At 40.6% G+C, this 20,261-nt stretch overlaps 1 protein-coding gene across 1 annotated transcript; it reads left to right on the top strand.

Annotated features, from left to right (window-relative positions):
- The first annotated feature begins 824 nt into the window (after positions 1-824).
- LOC149300289 (profilin-2-like) lies at positions 825-11,546 on the top strand. Its single transcript, XM_089485426.1, has 3 exons — positions 825-956; positions 9,479-9,671; positions 11,449-11,546. The coding sequence occupies exons 1-3, from the start codon at positions 825-827 to the stop codon at positions 11,544-11,546; spliced, it is 423 nt and encodes a 140-aa protein (XP_089341552.1).
- The last annotated feature ends 8,715 nt before the right edge of the window (positions 11,547-20,261 follow it).

Here is a 20,261-nt window from a genome sequence, read left to right as displayed (position 1 = left end):
CAGGACTGGAGATGAACTCCCAGCTCCTCCCCATCTCTTCGCCAGCATCATATACTGCAGGGTCCAGGCGTCACGTGACCTGGGCATCCGTGATGCTGCCACTTGGACACAGGGATTCGAGGCTTTACGTTAAACACAGTAAAAGGCTCTGATACGCGACGAGCTGCTGTTTAATAACATGAACGTTTTATTATCTATAATAGATAAATCAGTGTATTTAAAAAGGAATAGTGATAAATAGAATGCGCTGCATCCAGTAACTGTGTTTGCGCAATTATTTCATACTGCGCCACATCTGCGATCATCTCAGATTGTTTTGGACAGATGACGGTATACGGAATACCTATTTCTTTTATAAAGAGTTTGTTGTCCCGCTGCCGGTGTTGTGATGTGGATGATAACCGGGATCTGTTGCGGATGATAACCGGGATGTGTTGCGATAAACCCTAGCCTGGCACTGACTGCTGTGCGGCTGTATAGGGGTCCGGCGCTGTTGCTATGGGCTGCAGGTTGCAGTCCCTCACACGCTATAAGCCTGATAGCCACTCAACGCGCTACCCACACGTGGAGGTGTGCCAGTGTCCTTCCGCTGCTGGCGGAGTGATCTGCAGCGGCATTACAGGGGGAGGGGGAGTACACCCGGGCGCTGCCCTATTTCCTCGGCTTCTCCCGGCAGTCGGAGCTCAGATTATCTCCGGTCGTGACGGAGCCACTTCGTTGTCCCCAGTGTCGCCTACCCACATCCCTACCCCGGGATCCCAGGTCCTTTTAGTCTTTGTTACCTCTTGGTCGCCCCTCTCGGTGCCCCCCTCCCCTCACTGAAGATGTCCGGCTGGCAGGATTACGTGGATATGTTGATGGCCGATGGCAGCTGCCAGGAAGCCGCCATTGTCGGTTACGTGGACGCCAAATATGTCTGGGCAACAACCCCCGGGGGCATCTTTCAGACAATAACGGTAAGTGGATGTTCTTACCCCTGAGCCTATTCTCCTTCCTACCAGACATGCACCTGCTGCCTTGCGGGTAGGGGTATATGTCTAATGGAACCATCATCGAGCCCCTTTTATCAGCACCCCCACTCCGCAGGCTGCTAAGATCTTCTAAAGGATGCTCTGCCCCTGAGTGTGGGGTTAATAAAGTAAGTGACCTGGGGCAGATTCTAGGGGGCATCTCTCTGATCCCCTACACCACTTAGTATCATTGAGCAGACACTCATCATGGACATCCTCTCTCCTCTGATCCTCTGCATGTGAACCGTTATTTCATCCCTATGAGAGGCGGCTGCGGCCCGTCTGACCGGTATTTCCACATCTAGGATGAGGTAGATGCGCTGGATCAGGCCGTGTTATCACGATTTATTTTTTTTTGCTTAAGAAGGATCTCATTTTTGCGTAGCACCAAGTCACTGTCAAGATGAGATTTACGCACATGACGTAACCGGCTTTTGTGAATCCCACCCCCCTCGTCCATGTTCTTCTGCAAGATGGCGTGTACCCATTGATTTTTATTCTTCCCCAGTCCTCTCACCCTGGGGGGCAACGAGGCCATCCACAGATTGCTGTTCTGCAACCTGTGCACCACACATCCCGTTTCTTAGCTCATTCTATATGTAACTACGTTTTGGGGGTTACCTTTTATTTCCTTATGATATATAACATATCGTGTCTATGTATATATATATAGGAGATTGCAATGTCCCAAGGGTTTAGTGGCATCATCACTAAGAGTTTATTTCCCGCGTAGCTCTCTGCAATCATTCATTGATTAGCAGAGTAATATTGTGGCCCCATGCAGCCGTATAGCATAGTTAAATGCCATTTGGCGTAAGCCTACGTCCTTAAAAATATTAGTTCGACTGATCCGTTGTCATCTGTTAGTGACCCGCTGCCAATCAGGAGAGAGGCATGATCTGTTTTAAAGTCAGGTGACCGGCTTGTCATAGAGATTCCTACAGAATGAATTAAGAGACACAATCCTATTTGCAGCAGTCTCCCATTGACAGCTGCCTCCGCTTCTCATATACAGATCCTTGGAAATATCATATTGACTTATGGAGTTGCTTCTTGGATAATCATCTCATTGTCTAATATTTCACTTGCGTTATAATGTATGAGTTCCAACTGCTTAGATTCCAGAATGTCATCCCTGGATTGCGTTAAAGGTCTTTCCGTGCTGTCCCAACTGCATTTCAGATTTCTAAGACCACTTTATTATGATGATGACTTTTTGGGGGGTTGTGTAAATAAGCCCACTATATCCGTTCGTCGGCCTGTGGAGAAGGCCGATAAAATAGCTCTTTCAGTGGGGGCATTTATGAAAAAAGTATACTGCGGGCTGAGTTAAGAAATTACTTTCTCGCAAGAACCGTCTTTATACATACCTTTGGTTGATAGGACAATCAGGTCATGCATCTTCAATGTAACCATAAACCAAGGCAGAAGGTGAGTTGTGCCAGGTGTCTGGCATTTTAGATTTGTGCTTTTCGTTGACTGACTATATGAAGGGTGAACGTATTGACGTTAACGGTATGTCTTTTGCAAAGTTCTATGGAAGGCCAATCTAATCTGGCCCTAGGTGTGTTCTTCCTTTACCTGGGTAGATATTGTGGTCCTGAGCATTGTTTGCTTTGTAACGTGATAGACTTGTCAGCCCGTTTTTTTTGTGTGAATTAGAATTTAAGGAACGTATTATAAAAACTGGGGCAAGGGTGTAAAGTAAGCTAGACATGGCAGCCTACATATTAATAAACACAGACTGCCTAGAGCAGCTTTAGTGAGAGTTCTTGGTTCCTTGTACCTCTTTTGGTAGTCACCAGCATTCAGACTATTGTCTGTCATGCCATGTGTTTGCCTCACCTGATCACATTTGGGGTTGCTATATGTCTAACAGATGAGGAGAGCTAGTACCTTTTTAAAATGAGGAGAGTGCGATTTACATTATTTAACTAGATTAGAACGCAAGGTGATACAGATACCTTGGTGTTGTGGCCAACTGTCTGGTATCCCAAAGTCAACAAAAGGCCTCCTTGCGCGTGCATGAGAGAGACAGCTCATTTTATTTTTACTTATTCTTGTTTTGTAAATGAGTTTACTTTAGTTCTAGCTTATAATGTGGTTCTAACTGGCATTTATCATAGAAAAAAGATGTAACTTTGTATAGAATCTTTTCAGATTTAAGAGGTCTCTCTCTTTAGGTGTTATGGCATCAGCCGTGAATATCATCGATCGGTGGGATCTCCTACAAGTCACAGAATGCTCTGATTGCATCTTACAGGCAGGGATCGGTGCACGGTGCCAGCAGCTTAGCGTGGTGGCCGGTTTCCATAGAAAGAAGTTGAAAAAATAAAGATCCCTGCATGCTGACAGTTGATCCATAATTAGTTTAGTATCATGGAGGATAATTCATCCAGTCTCTATTTACAAGCAGTAATTAGACTGTGTGACATATCTTCATAAATGGCTTTAGAGCTGTGAAAGTTGGTGCATCAGATATAGATTTTATGCCAAGATTTTCTTGGGTATGATTATGTCATTGTGCATGTGTCGACATGGGCTTTGCGTGCAGAGTACATGCATTTAACAACCATGCATATAAGAGAAAAAAATAAGGTGGTTGGGGGCTTTTGTGAAAAGTCTTTATCTTCTATTGCTTTGGTGGGTCTGAGGGGGTTTTTATCTTATCGTCTAAATAGAACTATAGCAGAAATACAAAAATGGCGTCCACTGAACTGAAAATTACCCTGGGACTTGTAGGTTTAATTTAATGGAGGGCGGAAGTCCCTGTGTCTGTTCTTACATGTATCGACAGCTGCACGGTTTGTTTCCATTCATTGTGCGGCACTAATCTGACAATGGCTGTTCCGCTCTTTCTTCTCAGATGACACATTTGCTCGGGCCTACAGGACACAGAATAGTCAGGCCTGGAATGACTCTGCAGTTATTCAGAAGGCCTGCGCTTCTTTCTCCCCGTGCTGCTGATCAGAATGAACTTCCAGCAGGCTTCAATCACAGAAGCAAGCGAGGTGGTGCTTCAGATCCAGCAGAGAGCTCCAGAATATTTTCATGGAGTTTTGTATATTCACTGTTGTGTTTTTTGGAGATCCATTTACTGAGGTTTCCTTTATAGAAGGATAAAAGCCTTATTGGCTACAACAATAATGTCTTAAGTTCTACAGCTAATGTTTATGGTCGGTGAACAGTATTGAGCTTTGATTAAATTTTTCTTTGCCAGTCCTAACTTCCTCCTAACAAGAGGTGACTGGTTTGGAGGATAGAAATTATGAGGAAAGGATAAGGGATCTTAATATCCATGGCTTGGAGAAGAGAGGGGAGATGTGATAGAAACATTTAAATACTTAAAGGGATTTAACAAAGTACAGGTTTATTTCAAAGGAGAAGACATATATTTAAATCTAAAGTCAGATGTAATGTTACTTTACAGAGAGGGGTTTTGAACATGCATGGCATAGGCATAAGGCTATATCCTGACTATGGGCCTGGACCAAGGACTGATGAAGGCCTTTATAAATGGCCGACTAGATGGGCCGAATGTTTATCTGTTGTCAAATTCTGTGATTGTCGAGTGTTTTCTTATAAACTATATTTATATTTGCATTATGGATCGTTTAACAGCGTTAAGTATTATGTACGTGAATTACTCGCCGTGGTAGGAAGTAGCGCTGGTTGGGTCACTAGGAATAACTAGAGGAGGTGACATTGGGGGCTTAAGGTGTTAATATTGTGTATGATTTACCCTAAAATACTCGCATATTCTGTATTGTGGCAGCCTGTGTAAATAGCAAATTGGCAAGATAAGTAGTTACATGGCACAGAGCTGTGTTCCGATAATATACACTCGCCACTCTCTTCTGTTATAAGATGCACTTTATGGCCACCATACTTCTTGTGTCCCCTTGCTAGAAGGTTAATGGGAGGATTTAATCAAGAAAGAAGGTACTTCTACATGTTTAAAGTCATCCTGGATTAAAACAGCTCACTTAAAGTGCTTCTGATGCGTGCCACATATCCATATGCATGTTTTCAGATCTAACAACTTGGGTTATTCCTTTTTATTAAGTTATTCTGCCATTTTATGAAGGTCATTTTTCAAAGGGTGAATGTTGAAGAAAGGCAAGAGAACTTAAAGTAGAAGTCCTGTGGGGGGGTCTTGAGCATTAAATGCATTATTGTATGAAGTAATGCAGGCTGGAATTTAACCTCATTTTATTCCAATAATCTTTTGTTATCTGTAGACCTGGAGGCTTCCATTGTTGCTAATGATATGCATTAGAGAGTGTGAGTCTGGGTCGTTGAGACTGAGCCTTTCATTGTGTAGTAAATTTGCGAAACGGCTAGAACCCCCGGGAATGATATACAATGTGAAGTAATCAGTCTTCAATTTCTACTTTCACGACTTTTTGTAATTACCAGAACAAAGTTCATTAACACATTTATTTTTAACATGTTACTATCACATGCACTGCTTCAGCTGTTCCCTCTGAGGAGGAGAAAAAAATAGCATGGCTTCTCACAGCACCTGGAATATACTGGATTTATTCGGAAATGAGTTGGCGCCCGTTTGATTAGAAAACAGACAATGTCTGCTACTGTGCGGTATCCTTACAAAAAGCCCTTGACACCAGCGGGAGCGCTTCTAGCTTCCAGACTTTGTCAAGCCCGCTGTCCTCTCGGTGAATTTTTGACATTTCGTCAGGTCACTTGACTCTGTAGAGCACGGGGAGGCTGCAGAATTATCGTCTTCTACAAACATATAAGCTCCCTCGTGGCCCTCTCATTCTAAGATCTACATTAATGCTACCGTTGAAATAATGTGCTGTTCGACCTTGAGTGCGTCATAAAATGCCCTCAGACGTGGGCTGCATCGTGTAGAGAGACGTTGTGTAGAAACGTATCTGTCATTTGATTTTTCTACTTGACGCTCCCTGTCACCTCAAGCTGCTTTAAAGGGTATGGGATGCTAGAGTTGCTTACGGAAGCCATTCTTCCAAAACCCTCTTTGTATTACATCACAGCAGTCTGACCTCATACAACCACTTCCAGCCACCTTTCAGCTAGAAGACCTTCAAGAAAATGCCCTTTCTGCGATATCAGAAATTGGAAGGCAGAGCAGTGCCTAGGGAACAAATCGAGCAGCATGGGTGAAAGCTACAGAAAAACTATACATTGTGTTCTAATAGAAATATATAAACATATATACCAGAACAGTACACGTAGTAAGTGTAAGTATTTAGGAGAGTTGGGAAAAACATATATGTGGAGCAGCACCTTTAAGCCAACCGTGTTACCTTCCCGAGGCACTCTAGTGGTTTTAAAGGAGATAAAAGTTTTAGGCCTTAAATGCAGTACTGAAAATTTGGTTTTCTTCAATGCTAAACTATATTAGCGTTTTTGGTCTAATTTCGCTCCAATACATTTCTGTAGACCTGGTGGCTGCCATTGTTGTGAGTATTTTGGGTGGCTTTTCCTTCTCAAAACTGAGCTGTTTCGTTATGGCAGTGCAGATTAAACCACTCGCTCCATAGACTTTGGAGCATCTGTGTGATTAAGACCGAGCCATTCAATTGTTTACCCCAATCGGTAGGATGATAAGTTTGAGCGTTTAGTAGAGTGGGTTAATAGAACAGCTAGAACATATACATGACTTATTTGCAGCTTCATGAAAATATCTTATCTCAAAACTTGCAGTTTTAAAACAGAAAAAAACATTTTTGGGAATTTGATATTTGTAATAAACATTTTTGGTGTAACGTTCCGCTTTAAACACTGGCATTTAACCAGACCTTAGCTACCAAAAGATAACCTTATTCTGCTAAACTCGGTTTTATAAGCTGGTGGGCTGTGTAACTGAAGGTTTTTACATGGTAGAGTCTTTGACTCCCTTGCTGCTGATCACACAAGATGTGATCAGGAAAACAGGGCTGCAGATCCCTGCTTCTCGATCACCATGAAGTTTCTCCCTCTTAACTAAGCACAGTAAATAGATACATTAATGATCAATAATATCTTTAGGGTATCTGGTAGGTAAAAGAGAGATCCCAGTGGGGTGTGTGTAAGAGAGGGATTGGTTTGAACTTCATTGAAAGAAAAAAAAAAAATATCCAAATGTCTTTGGTTGCACCTTCATTCCGGATCATCTGAAACCGAATGCTTTTAGTGTCCATAAATAACAAGAGCTTGGCCGGGAGCCATGTACCTCCGTTCTGGAGGTGGTTCGTTTATCTTGTTATTTTACTTTCCCCAATGTACTTTGAGGCTAGCTGGCCTCCTCTAGCATAGCTTGTTGTGCCTTCAACTGACTTCCAGTAGGCCAGCATTGTTGTAAAGATGTGTTAATTGAAATAGTTGATCTCGACCGATATACTTGTTAATCCGCACACTGCAAATGGTTTAGAACAGAGCTCGGTCCTAGTTAAAACTGGAGTATTGTGGCAGAAGCTCGCCATCACAGCGTGCAGCTCACGGCAGCGCAGAGCATCTGCTTTGTTCCAGATTATGTGTTCGCATGAAGACATAGTCACGTTCCTGTAAGAAGCCCCGCTGGTTCACGTGTGCTCAGATTCTTGCACATGAATCCGTGATGTTTAATGCACTGCTTTCCAAAGTGGGCAATACCACCCCTTGGGGTGCAGTGGAACGATCCAAGGGGTAGGGGGGCGGGAGAAGTATCTGGTGCAATTGGGGGACGTTGACTAAGAATAAGAGGGAGGTGGAAACGAAGAAAGTAGAAGAAAATTTTGCAAAAACTTTCGTACGTGTTTCATCTGTTGTGTGACAGTCATAGTGATACTTTATTTTCCAAATAAACACACAAAATGCGAGTTATGACCATAACTCAGTGCTTCCCAAAGTGGGCGCGACCGAATACCGGGGGCGCTGGAATGATCCAGGGGGCCCTGAAAAAATGTTTTTTTTTTTTGTTTTTTTTTGTCCTGAAGAGGGGACAATAGGCCAAGTAAGTAAGGGAACCTCTTTATAATGACCGCCTTGCATGGAAAGCACTGCCACTGATCAGTTGGTGCCAATCATTGACCACAGAAGGGTGGGAGCTGCAGCTTTTCTAGAAGATAAATGACTTCTATGTACTTAACTTTTAAAGAATGCGTTCTAAAGTATTCATGACGGTTCATAGGACCATTATACAGTCCTTTCAAGAGAGAAGTGTATTAATTCACCACATTTTAAAACGCATTTACTGAAACAGGACTCTCCACAACCGATGACAGATAATGAGTTCAGTAGGCCCGGGTTAGGCAGTTGTGCACATAATGCTTACCTGACGTTACGAGATATACAGTCTATACATGAACACAGATTAAACTAAGGCTTTTTTTTTTATTTTTAAATATCTCTAATTTTAAATATCAGTTTAGGGTTGAGTGGCATGAGCTCAATTAACTTAAAGGGAGTATTTTATTGTAACTTAAAAGCCTCATAAAAAGGATGTAAATGAATTGCTTTACAATACATTCTTTCAAAAAAACCTTAAGCAGAAGCTGCAGCTCCCTGCCTTCTCCATGCACCGATGATTCTGGTCACTCAGCCGCTTCTTGAAGTGCGATGATGGCTGGAGTGTCCCTTTAACAGTAGGGGAGAAAGCAGTTGCTTTGTGGAGGAGGCTGAATTTGATAATTTTCACAGTTGTGGACCGGTATAGCCCACTTTAAGGCCCTTCGCTTTAAGGACATAATTAATAGTGCAACCATTCCCGTGTTTATATACGCATGCTTCACGAGAACAGACACAAAACAGCACACAGCTGAGCTTTTTGTGGTGGAAATGACCTGATAGTTGTAAGTTGTACACTCAACAACCCACCACTGAGCAGCCATTTGTCCATTTACTTGTACCCTGGAACGAGGAGACTTTGTCTTTATCCTCCTGATCATTATTTATTTCAAATCCAGCATCCCGAAGTACAGATCCAAAGCCACACAACCTGTGTCACTGTCCACAGAATTATGGACTCTCGTATTGCATCCATTGTAGCTGTTCTGCATACGTTCTATGTAGCCTGCTGGAGATGTCTAGGCTGTGCATATGGAGGAGATATTATTATCTATTAATAATGGAGGAAAGAAGGATCCCATGGTGATCCTACCAACCAAGCTCAAATATTTTAGTAGTTGCTATGGTAAGACCACTTTTCAAACCTTTGGAATTCCTTCAGTTCCATAATGCCTGGTATCATATTTTTACATCCAAATTGCTCCCTTGTGTAAACTTTTGTAACCCAAGGATTGTTTACAGACGTGTATTAATTACACAGTATAATAATGTGTGCCACAAGATAGTACATAGACATAATGTTGATGAAGAAGTTTGAAGGTCTACAAGAAAGATCCTATTGAGGTAGAACTTTCTGCTATGAGATGACCACAGCTCTTCTATGTATCCACTCTTTCTTTGTGTACTTTACTCATCCTTTCTTAATGTTCATTATGTTTTCATTTTATTTGTAGCCTGCAGAAATAGATGTACTGATAGGAAAGGACAGAGAAGGATTCTTCACTGGAGGACTAACCGTCGGAGGAAAGAAATGCTCGGTGATCAGAGACAGCCTGTATATTGAGAACGATTTCACAATGGACATCAGGACAAAAAGTCAAGGTGGTGAACCTACATACAACATTGCTGTAGGCAAAGCTGTAAGAGGTAAGATCCTACCAAATGATAACCATGTAGACATTTTACCTTGCTTGGTATTCTTCGGTCTTTGTCCTTTGCATGCCCAACCTAAAATACATTTTAAGATGCCTGTGAGGGGCACCGTTGTCGATACATTCTCTAGATACATGCCGGCACTAGCTTTGCACCATTCCACACCAGCTGTAAATGCTGCAGTAAACTCTATGTATGCACACACAATGCTAAAGTGTTTTTATAACAGTCATTATATGTATTATTGCATTTCAGTGGCCAGTAACATTTAATCAGTGAATATCACACCAATCCTGCAAATTATCTCCAATAATCAAAAAGCAATCGTCTGTAATAGATAAGTGTCCCTGATGCTCAGTACACCCAAGGGTATACTGAAGCAATAACTGGAGCATGCAATCACTTATTATAACCGCAAATAGTCATTTATTACACATAATCACAGCATTATAAAAATAATTTCATATAATAAAGTTCACAAATGGCTGTGCACAAACAATTGTAATCCCAATTACTTCACAAGTTAGTTCAATACAAGATATATATGTGTGTGTATGTATGTATATATATATATATATATATATATATATATATGTGTGTATATATATATATGTATATATATATATATATATATATACATACACAGACACACACACACATATATATATATATATATATATATATATATATATATATATATATATATACACACACATTATGTATATAATAAAAAGAGCGGGCTTTCGATGTGAAGGGTATTGTGTTGATGGGCCTCACGCAGGTGGAATACATCAGCGATTGTTGCCTCGCTTATCAAGTACGTGAAACGCTGTAGCAGCAGCCGCTGATTATAAATAGCCTTTAACACAATAAAGTTCTGTGTTTTGTTCTAAAATTACATTGGAACGCTTAAAATGTAAAGGTCATGTTGTCACTTGGCCATATTATTAAATCCTGTATCGGCTGTTAAAATGGGTAAGGCTTTTTCACATGCCTTCACTGATACAAGTGTAGCAACAGGATGCCTGTATAATAATGTGCACATTAATGGGGCGTTTGCCAAGTCTTTGCATATTTCACATCCTTTCCATAGAAAGCGAGATGCTCTAAAGGGGACAGCAATGTCCTTATAATAGGTTCATATACCTTTTTAATGTAATGTGCAGCCCTAGGCGTGTGCGCGTGTTCTTTTGGGTATGGTTCATTTAGAGGCAGTCGTGGCCAGAATATCCGGGGCTGTGAATACACGGGTAGAGAAGCCGGGCTTAACGGATCCCAGATTTAGGACAAAATTGAACCTCGGCCTCAACTCGACTATTAAATTGGCTTTGTATTTTTCCAGCGAGGGAAGCTTAGCTATCCTAACAAACAAAAGTCTTATTTTAAAAAGTAATCTTATAATACATCAGTATTCAAAGAAATATTACATAATGCCGCACAACATTCAAACTTCTAAAAATATCTAAAACCGGAAGAAAGCCCAAATTGCTACGCATTAGAGTGGGGCCCGGAATACATCCAACAATAAATATATATAAATTATATGGATATTGGTATTTTTTTCCATTTAATGGGTGAAATCGAGCTAAAATTGTATTGTGTGATATGAGGTATGTTGCTGTAATGTCTGTGATTGATAATTGTAACTAATTCAATTAAAGTGTGTGAATCTTTTGTGTTCATCCTAAAATTATGATTTAGGTAATTGCTTTGTTACATTCTAACATTTTAATCTTTTTATTTTTTTCTCTCTTTTTTTTTTTTTTTTCAGTCTTGGTCTTTGCGATGGGGAAAGAAGGCGTCCACGGAGGTGGTTTGAATAAAAAGGCATTTGCGATGGCAAAATACTTGAGAGATATGGGATTTTAGTTGTTAGGTTGACTTACATTCTAGGGGGATAAAATAAAATAAAAACACTAAAAAAAAACAAAACACATTGCTACTAAACTTTCCTGTCTGATCAAAAGTTGTTTTATCTGGGAAATTTTATTAGCAACACCCGGGGTAATGGAGGATGAAGCTGTGTCTCCTTTGTATCCCTGTTTTGGTGGGGAAAGTTGTAGTAGTTTTTTTTTTTTCTTTCTTTTTTTTTTTGTGTACTTCAGCAATTTGGTTTTTGTCATTGAAATTGGTGTCCAGGAAAAGGATGATCCAGTTGTTCTGTCTGCTAAGTATACCCTTCCAGGCTTCACTACTGAGCAGCATGTCCCTACATCATGAACATTGACACTACCAGACCGGAGGTGGTGGTTACCGATGACCTGTTTACTAGGATTTATTGCCCTTCTGGAGTTTTGTTAAGTAAACTAGACATACATCATCAGCAGTCATATAATGGGGGGGGGGGGGGTGACACTTCTGGCTTTTTTTTTTTTTTTAATTTATTTTTTTGATGAAGCAACACAAAAAGTTGTCTTATTCTAGAAGACAAACAGCTGAACACAATGTCAAAGTCTTTCTTGCCACAGGTTGTACTCAAGAGTGTTACCCTTTTTTTTGAGGGGTATGTAGCTAAATCTAGAGCACTTGCCATTGGATTTAAAGCCCCGCGTTGCCATAAAGTAACCCTGCCCTGTGCAGGAATATTGCATAAAGTCGGGATGTAGCGCGAGAAGCTGAAGTTACCATATAGTTACCAGAGAGTACGGCAGGGCATGGGGTGGGGGGTCAGATCACTAAAAATGGGGCAGGCTGCTATTCTGACAAACACTAGTCAAGGCACAGATTGTACATGCGCTGGATCGATGCCCTTGAGAGTGGTTTGAGCGAATACATCGCTCGCCTTTTGTCTTCCTTTGCTCAAACACAGATGACGGGAAAATTCCTAAGCAACATTAAGCCCCCAGCCTGCGTTTTATATATCCGAGGTTTAACCCTTTCTGACTCAAGAATCCCTCCTGTAACTGCAGGTTGCAATGACCCCAATGTCTTTATGATAAACATTGTTAATCTGCATGTTCAGTGCAATAACAAAATGTCTTTAAGCTAAATGGATTTCCATGCCAAATATACCACTTTTTAAACAATTTAAGTTTTTTTTAAAAGTCATTAGCTTGACTGATTCTTCTGTTTCTTGCTCGGTGGATGAGTTACCCCTTCCCAGCTCTCAATTCTATGTATATCTCATTAACCAGCATGGCCACTTAAAGGCTTTCTTGAATGAAGGGAATACAATAGAGGCATGTGCAGGACAAAGTACCTTTTTTAAACAAAAAAATTATTACCTGTTTTTGTGACAGTGGGTTCCCAGTATGTTACTGGTGTGGGTTGTTATATAGAATCCCAACTGTCCAGTATTGACATATACAATGATATAGTGGAAACTGACTTTTTTAATGTAATTAGCCATATTTTATCAAGCTGAACACAAAGCCGAGTACCTCTCACGGGGGCAGCAGTGGTTCTGGTTCTTAATATCGGGGTATTAAACATTCTTTTAATGCCCTGAGAAAGCTGCAGGCTACAGCTTGAAAGTTTTAAATAACACAGGGAATTTTATGTGAACTCACCGTAATCAAGGGCATGTGATTCGAAACACTAGTGAGATAACGCTAACCGTCGGATTAACTGAATTGAATGGCTTCTTTGGTTGTTGGAATTCAGTTGGGATTATGGGAATTATAATCCAACACACTAACGCGCTCCAAACGGGCCACTTCCATACTAAATGTTGGCGTATGCTACTACTAGGACCGACTAGAGCTTCAAACAGCTAAAGCATCAAGTCTCTCGACTTTTTTTTCTCTTGTTAGTAACGACCACCTTCAGTCTAGTTAATATATTGTGTATATTGGCGGTTAACATTGCTGCTGGAATATCTAACTCAAAGGGCGTCGGTGAACTGCAGCCCTGCTGCTGGAAGACATTAACAGCGATATTGTGTGTGGGTTGTCGGATCCCTGGCTGCAGAAAGCATTCATTTTCTTGTATGAGTTGAAATGTGTAGAACCCGATTGTCAGTTAAAACGCGCTATTCGCTGTCTATTTAATACGAAGAAGACCATGAATTCTATGTACTAAAGAAGAGTAGAAGGCTTTCCTTAGAATGACCATGGCTGTATTGTGATAGTTCTGTATGTATTCTGTGCCATATTCTTAAAGGGTGAGAGGGGTTTTAACTGACATAAGGCTAGTTTCTTTGGAATGGCACTTCTGTAAAGACATTGGTATTTGCTTCTGTTTTTTGGGTCTCGTGAATCATGTACGAATGTTAATTTGTCCTTTTTCTCTTTCCCTGCACTTTTGTTACATCTGAGATACAGTCTAACTCATCTGATTTAATATGCATTTAAAAAAATGCCATAAAATATTAAAACACCTTGTTTACAGACAGATGAAATAAAATTTATTCCAACCAATTCTTTAGTGTTATGTTTTTTGTTTTCTTTTAATTGTATATGAAATACTAGTTATCAATTAACACCAAATTAGTTTAATGCTAATCACCTTTTGATGCTGCGTATCATTGGTAAGTCTAATACATGTTCAACTCCTTGACCTCACTTTCCACAATGAGGGGCCATACAATCTTTCTTATCCCGCAAGATTGGCTGCCCCTTATAATGTGGGGAGTTGGAGTGGAAGACCTGCTTGGCCCTTCTTCGACTCGACTGCATGCTCCTGGGTTAGTTACATTTCCAGTCTATAAAAATAACAAAGTATGTTGTAAATCCTTTTTTGGATTTGAATCATGCAACTATACAATATCTTTCCTACCTTTGCATGCATATATCTTTATTCTATATTTAAAGTTTATTCTTTAGGGAATGTTTGAACTAAGATTAGATCTATGGCTTATTAACCCCCTATTTCAAACTAAAATGTATAATCGGGTGGCCCTGTATAAAGCATATTTGATTCCCTTCCTTGCTTATTGAACTGTGCATTGTGCAGGGGCAGATCATGCAGACATTCACCATCGATGGTCCTGTATGAAGCATAATGAATTCAGGGACTTGAAACCACAAATCTACTGCAATTAACTTTCACCGGAACGTTCCAATGTCTACTTGGGTATTAACTGTTTGGGCCTCAACGAGAGGTAAATATCGCTTCCTTGTAACACAAATGCTGCGATTGTCCTCATTTTACTTGGATAAAACATGAATTAAATTTTCTTGTGTGTTTAAGCGAATACACCATAGCAGATCTGTAGTTTTTTGTTTTTTTTCTGATGGCTTCATTACATAAAGCGTCGAGAAGCTTTTTTCAGTTTCTATTAGAACGTCCTGTCAATGCTTGCTTTTGTGTTATGTGACAATTACATTTTCCTGGAAAACATTTACTGAAGAATAATTTCTGGGAAGGGTTTGGGCATTCGTCAGTACTAGGAATACTTCTAATACTGCATCTAGTTATAAAACTGTTAAACTTAGTAAAGTCGGTGGAATGTAGTAGGTTCGATCTCATACAAAGAGAGGAAAAACAGGCAAAGTTATTAACTGATGTGGAATCAGATGGGAGTTATTTTCAGATTCCATCCAACTCATCCCTTTCTAGTAAACCACCTAAATAAGACTACAGACGCAGTGGTGGAAACATTGAGTAAACCGTGCAGCTCAGTGGGTAAGATGTTTCAGATAACACAATGCTCCCTCACTTCCGATGTGACATTTAAAAATCAGGGAAAAGGACATTGAGTAGTTATCTGATGGCAAAAGAACATCTGCCCCCACGGTGCTTCGTACTAGAGCCCTGCGCGGGACTGCTTTTTTAATCCTGCTCCCGCCCGCTCCCACGGATTTTTTTGCCCAATCCCGCCCGCTCCCGCCACATTTGTGGCCAATCAAGCCTACCTCCTTACCTGAACTGCAGATTTCCCGTGCAGTCCCACAAGGCTACCCTCGAGTTGCTCCCTCACAGCGTCTCTTCTCTTGCTCCGCCCACGTGACTCCGTTTTGTTCCTGGGCAGAGCAAGACAGGACTGCGCGGGATTACCGTGACCCGCAGGTACAGTGTCTGACCGCCCGCAACCCCAGCAAGACCGCCCGCAAGTTTTCTGGCGGGTGCCGTGGGATCTGCCTCCCAATGCAGTCCTCTACTTCGTACCACATGCAGGTGAGGGAGACCTCCTCCAATCACAAGGGGATGATCCTTCTTATGGTCATCTCATAGATAAAAGAACTGCTAAGCTTCAGCTACATGTCTATTTGATCTTACGGCAGAGTTGATGTCACGTCAGATATTGTGGTTGGTATGACCACTTACAATGCCATCATGTTTTTAGAACCTGGATCCTAATTAACGAGCCAGCAGGTTACCTTGTTACCTTCAATTCCTAACTAAACTGAACACACTCCATTGCATCAGAGAACATACATCCCATGGTCAGTAGTTGGATAATCAATATGGGCACTAACTAAAGGATCCATTGGCTAACGAGGCCGTCTTCCCACAAAGCCTGAACCTTGGAGTCTAAAATCTTCCTCACTGATTTGACAGAGTCTGGCCAAAATCCATGATTGTCGGTCGCAACACCTAATCGTTCAGTAAGAGAATGCATTTAACAAGTCCACTTAAAATGCACTTTTCCACTGCAATAAGGGGCAAAGGGTGTTTAAATAATATTCATTGCATTCGACGTGTCTACTGCTGAAAAAGGACAAGCTGGTGCAACACATTGCTTGGAGGCTGTGGCAATACTAAAGACAAACAGTCAAATAGAATAAATCATGGAACATAAATCACAATCCTCAAAAGATTTTGACCAGTTTCTTCTCGTAAACCTGTAGGAAGTGGTGAACCCACATTTTCCAAAACCTAGTGAGAACCAACAGGCACTCAACCAATTCCAATACATCTGTTGGTGTGAAGCCAATACATCAAAAAGCCAAGCAGTGAAAAAGAGACACGGGAGTTTATTCACTAAAAGGAGAATTGCGGTTTAACACCCTTATTCACTATGCATTATGAAGGCAAACACTGGCAGGAGGTCTGAGCTGGCCCTGTATAATGTATAGTTCAATGAGCAAGGAGTCTGAAGAAATCACACTGGTTTAACTATAAATAATACAGGCGCAGACAGGCTCCATCTACAGCATACGCTGGTACCACGGGGAATCCGCTTTGGCATATGCACTGTGAAAAGTTTTTTCCCCGCATCTAATTTCCTACATGGTTACATATTTTTACCACTGAAGATGATTACATCCAATAAAACCCAATATTAAGTGAATAAACCTAATATTAAAATAAAATGAGTAAAGCAACATCACAGTGTGCACCAAACCTTCATGCCCTCTACATATTACCACAATGTGAAAGACGTGCAACAATATAAAAAAATCAGATAAGATTACACGTTTCCCGGGAGAATTATTGTTTTAATAGAGAAGATGTCTTGAAGAGCCGAGAGGAGGGCCACCCTTCCTGATCAGGTCAGCGACACAGAACACAGTACTGGCAACTCTCCATAACACACAAATGGATGGTATGGCCTGTGCCAGCTGACATCTAAATGTTTTGCCTATAAATAGCCCCACCTCTGCAATGCAGTCCTTTTTGTGCTGCTCAGTTTGGCATTGTTTCACAGGGACACGGGGCCTCTACAGCCTCACTCTATTATTCCTTCCCATTAATTTTATCCCTGCACTAATGTTAAGCTGCTGATTGCTGTTCATCGAGTAAGGTTTGAAAAACGGTGCAACTCTTCTGGATTTTGAAGCCATCACAGATGCTTTAAATTGCAGGAGAGTCCCAGTGGGTTAAAAGGCAGTGCCGGCCCACTGACTCAGCTCCATGATAAGCAATACAGCCATGTTAGGATTCCAGGCGACTGGTCAAAATTGGGGTACTTGGTGGTGGTGGCTAAACATGGCCATACATAGATCTTGTATTTTTTTTTTTACAAGTAAGTGAGGTCAATAGATGATGCCAAAACCTGGTGCCTTCAGCCTTCACATGCGCAGACCAGCAGCTGATCAGATGAAGTAAGATTCCCCACTAGAACAGCCGGCTGTCACCTTCTGGCCCAAGGGGCAGGTAAAGTCGAGTGATTCCCTGGCCACTTCCCGGTTACCAATATACACACTACCGTGCATACATTAACACACTCACACCAAAACATTATTACTCTATCATTATACCTGTTTCTTAAACCTATAGCTCCCTTGCATCGAGCATTTCCTTCATTGCTGACCCCACACTGCTCGAGCAACCATCATATTATCACAGGGTCACATAACATTGCGTTACGGGATCCCACCCTGCTCCCAACTCGTGAACAATTTTGGACATGCTTGGGCCCTCCGGCCCACAGGGCTAGTAGTCTCTTGAACCCTAGGGATAGCAGTTCAAGAATACCTGCAATGATCTGTAGTATGGATACAACGTACATACTCTCAATATGGCTTTCAAAACACAACAAATTCACAAGTAGCTATACTTTAGTGTAAGTTTATTTCTAAAAATTGACAAGCAAGGCTTATTGCCACTTGTATTAAAACACCGTTCCTGTCCCTAGCAGTTATATCCATACATTGTTACCTGCAAAATGCAGAACACGACTCAAGAACTCAAAGGATTACATAAAACCTAATGGGGCCCATTTCTCCAGTTTTAGGATAACCACAAAATGCGTATCTTCCTTATAGTTGAAATGTTTTAAGGGTTAAAAAAAATCAATAGCACACTTTATAGAAATTCCACAGAGATGCTATTTTAGTTACAGTTCTACTTGATATAATTGCTATTAAGAGCAAATTCAATTATGTTTTGGAGATATTCACTGCAAGGATGACAAACATTCTAAGCAAACCAAGAATCTCTCCCATGACTATTAAAGAGGTCAACCACTGATTATTAAGAATGGTTTAGATAAGTAGAGTATTGTCAGAGTTGCTTGTTTTTTTTATGCTTTTTACCACAATGTTTAGACAATGCAAATACAAGACATAATCCTGAATGCCTGATCAATGACAATACCAAGGCTTCTGGAAAGCCACCTCGCTTACTGAATTATTTAGGGCCAGCCCAGCCATTGTTGTAGGATACATTTTCAGGGTCGGCCCTTGATAATACATAATAGTCTTAGTGAAACCACGACTGACCTGCAAACTCGCTCTTTATAGTGAGAACATTTTTATATTTTATGGGATAGATCTTTACTTAACTTGTGTTTGCCGAGTGTGATGTCATACCAGGATGTCATCAGTTCAAGAGAGAGAGAGGCATAAATCCTCTACTTCCTTTTAATGGCATCATTCACACTGTATCTCCACCACTAACAGACATATAAACAGCAAGGGTACTCTAGTGGGGGTCCCTGTTCAAATGTATTGCTGAGCACACATGGAAAGGCTGGAGATTCAGGCTGGGAACTCAGAACCTGCTGGCCATCAAGAACAATGTTGGACACCACCACCTGCTTTGGTTCCCAAACACTAACCTGAATTTTTTAACAAAAAAAAAAAAAAAGACAACATTTCATAAATAATTGTTCAAACCATCTTTAATTAAAACATATGTAAAGACGTGCTTGTATTGAATGGAAAATTACACCAAGTTGTAAGTGCAAGGTGTAAGTGCACCTATAAATACATTTCTACGTAGTCATGGCAGTTGTGTTACTTTGCAAACCAAGGATTTATTTTTAAGAATTGGATTTGTAACCTAGAAAAATTAGTGATTTTTTTTTATTTATTTTTTTTAAACCCATTACAATACATTGTTTGAAATCAAAAGAAGAATTGAGGAAAAAGAAACCTTGATTCATGTGAAAAACCACATTTTATTCTAGTACTCACTCTTAATGTGATATAAAAAGTATATGAACTTTACATAAGTATCACGAATTCCTACATTGGTAGCACAAGTGCAACTTTTCGTAATACAGTTGATAAGTACATTTTTATTACCCTCCATATTGCATATATCCAGAGAATCTGTACAAAGTTGAAATAAAAAAAACATTTTTTTTAATTCTCTCTACCAGAGAGGTACGTTAAGAATCTGAAGAAAATACTTTGTTTAATTTCACTTACCTCCTGGAGCGCTAGAGAGAAACAATTCATCCACCGCTCCAGCACTCCTGGAAGTAATTCAATCTATTTCCCTTGTACTATATACATCATTAGACTGCTTCAACAAATACATAAAAATGACCATTAAATGCTATTCTTGGATTTGTTTTTTAACTAGTTTGCGTGTTAGTTACCTATATTGCACCCTTCAGTTTGCATTACATGCACAGGTATGGCTTCTCTGGGCTGCAATTTCATTAAGACAATTTCCGTGTTATCTGTAGCCTACTACAAAACAAGGATGATCTGTAAAGCTTATTATACTTTCTGAATATATATATATATATATTATTTAAAGCCATAGTAACATAAGCCCTGTGTGCATAGCGATGTATAGAAAGTCAGATGCAGATACAAAAGTCTGAGTGGTGCTTACGAAGCCCATGAGATATCAGGGTGTGACAGGACGCCCCATGCAAGTACTGCACGTCATTTGCCCATGCTTTGCGAAGTGTCTTAAGAAAGTGGCCAAGTACTCATCCAGCTGTTACCGTGTAGTTCACAGACTTACATATTCAATATGCTTGGCTTAATAGCAGTTTATTGTGTGGAGCCAGAAGTCCAA

Source organism: Sceloporus occidentalis, unplaced genomic scaffold (assembly GCF_023333645.1).
Source record: "Sceloporus occidentalis isolate IW3139 unplaced genomic scaffold, rSceOcc1.0.p SCAF_25, whole genome shotgun sequence".
NCBI lineage: Eukaryota > Metazoa > Chordata > Lepidosauria > Squamata > Phrynosomatidae > Sceloporus > Sceloporus occidentalis.
Note: the sequence above shows the minus strand (reverse complement) of the source record. Positions and strands in the feature narration are given on the sequence as shown.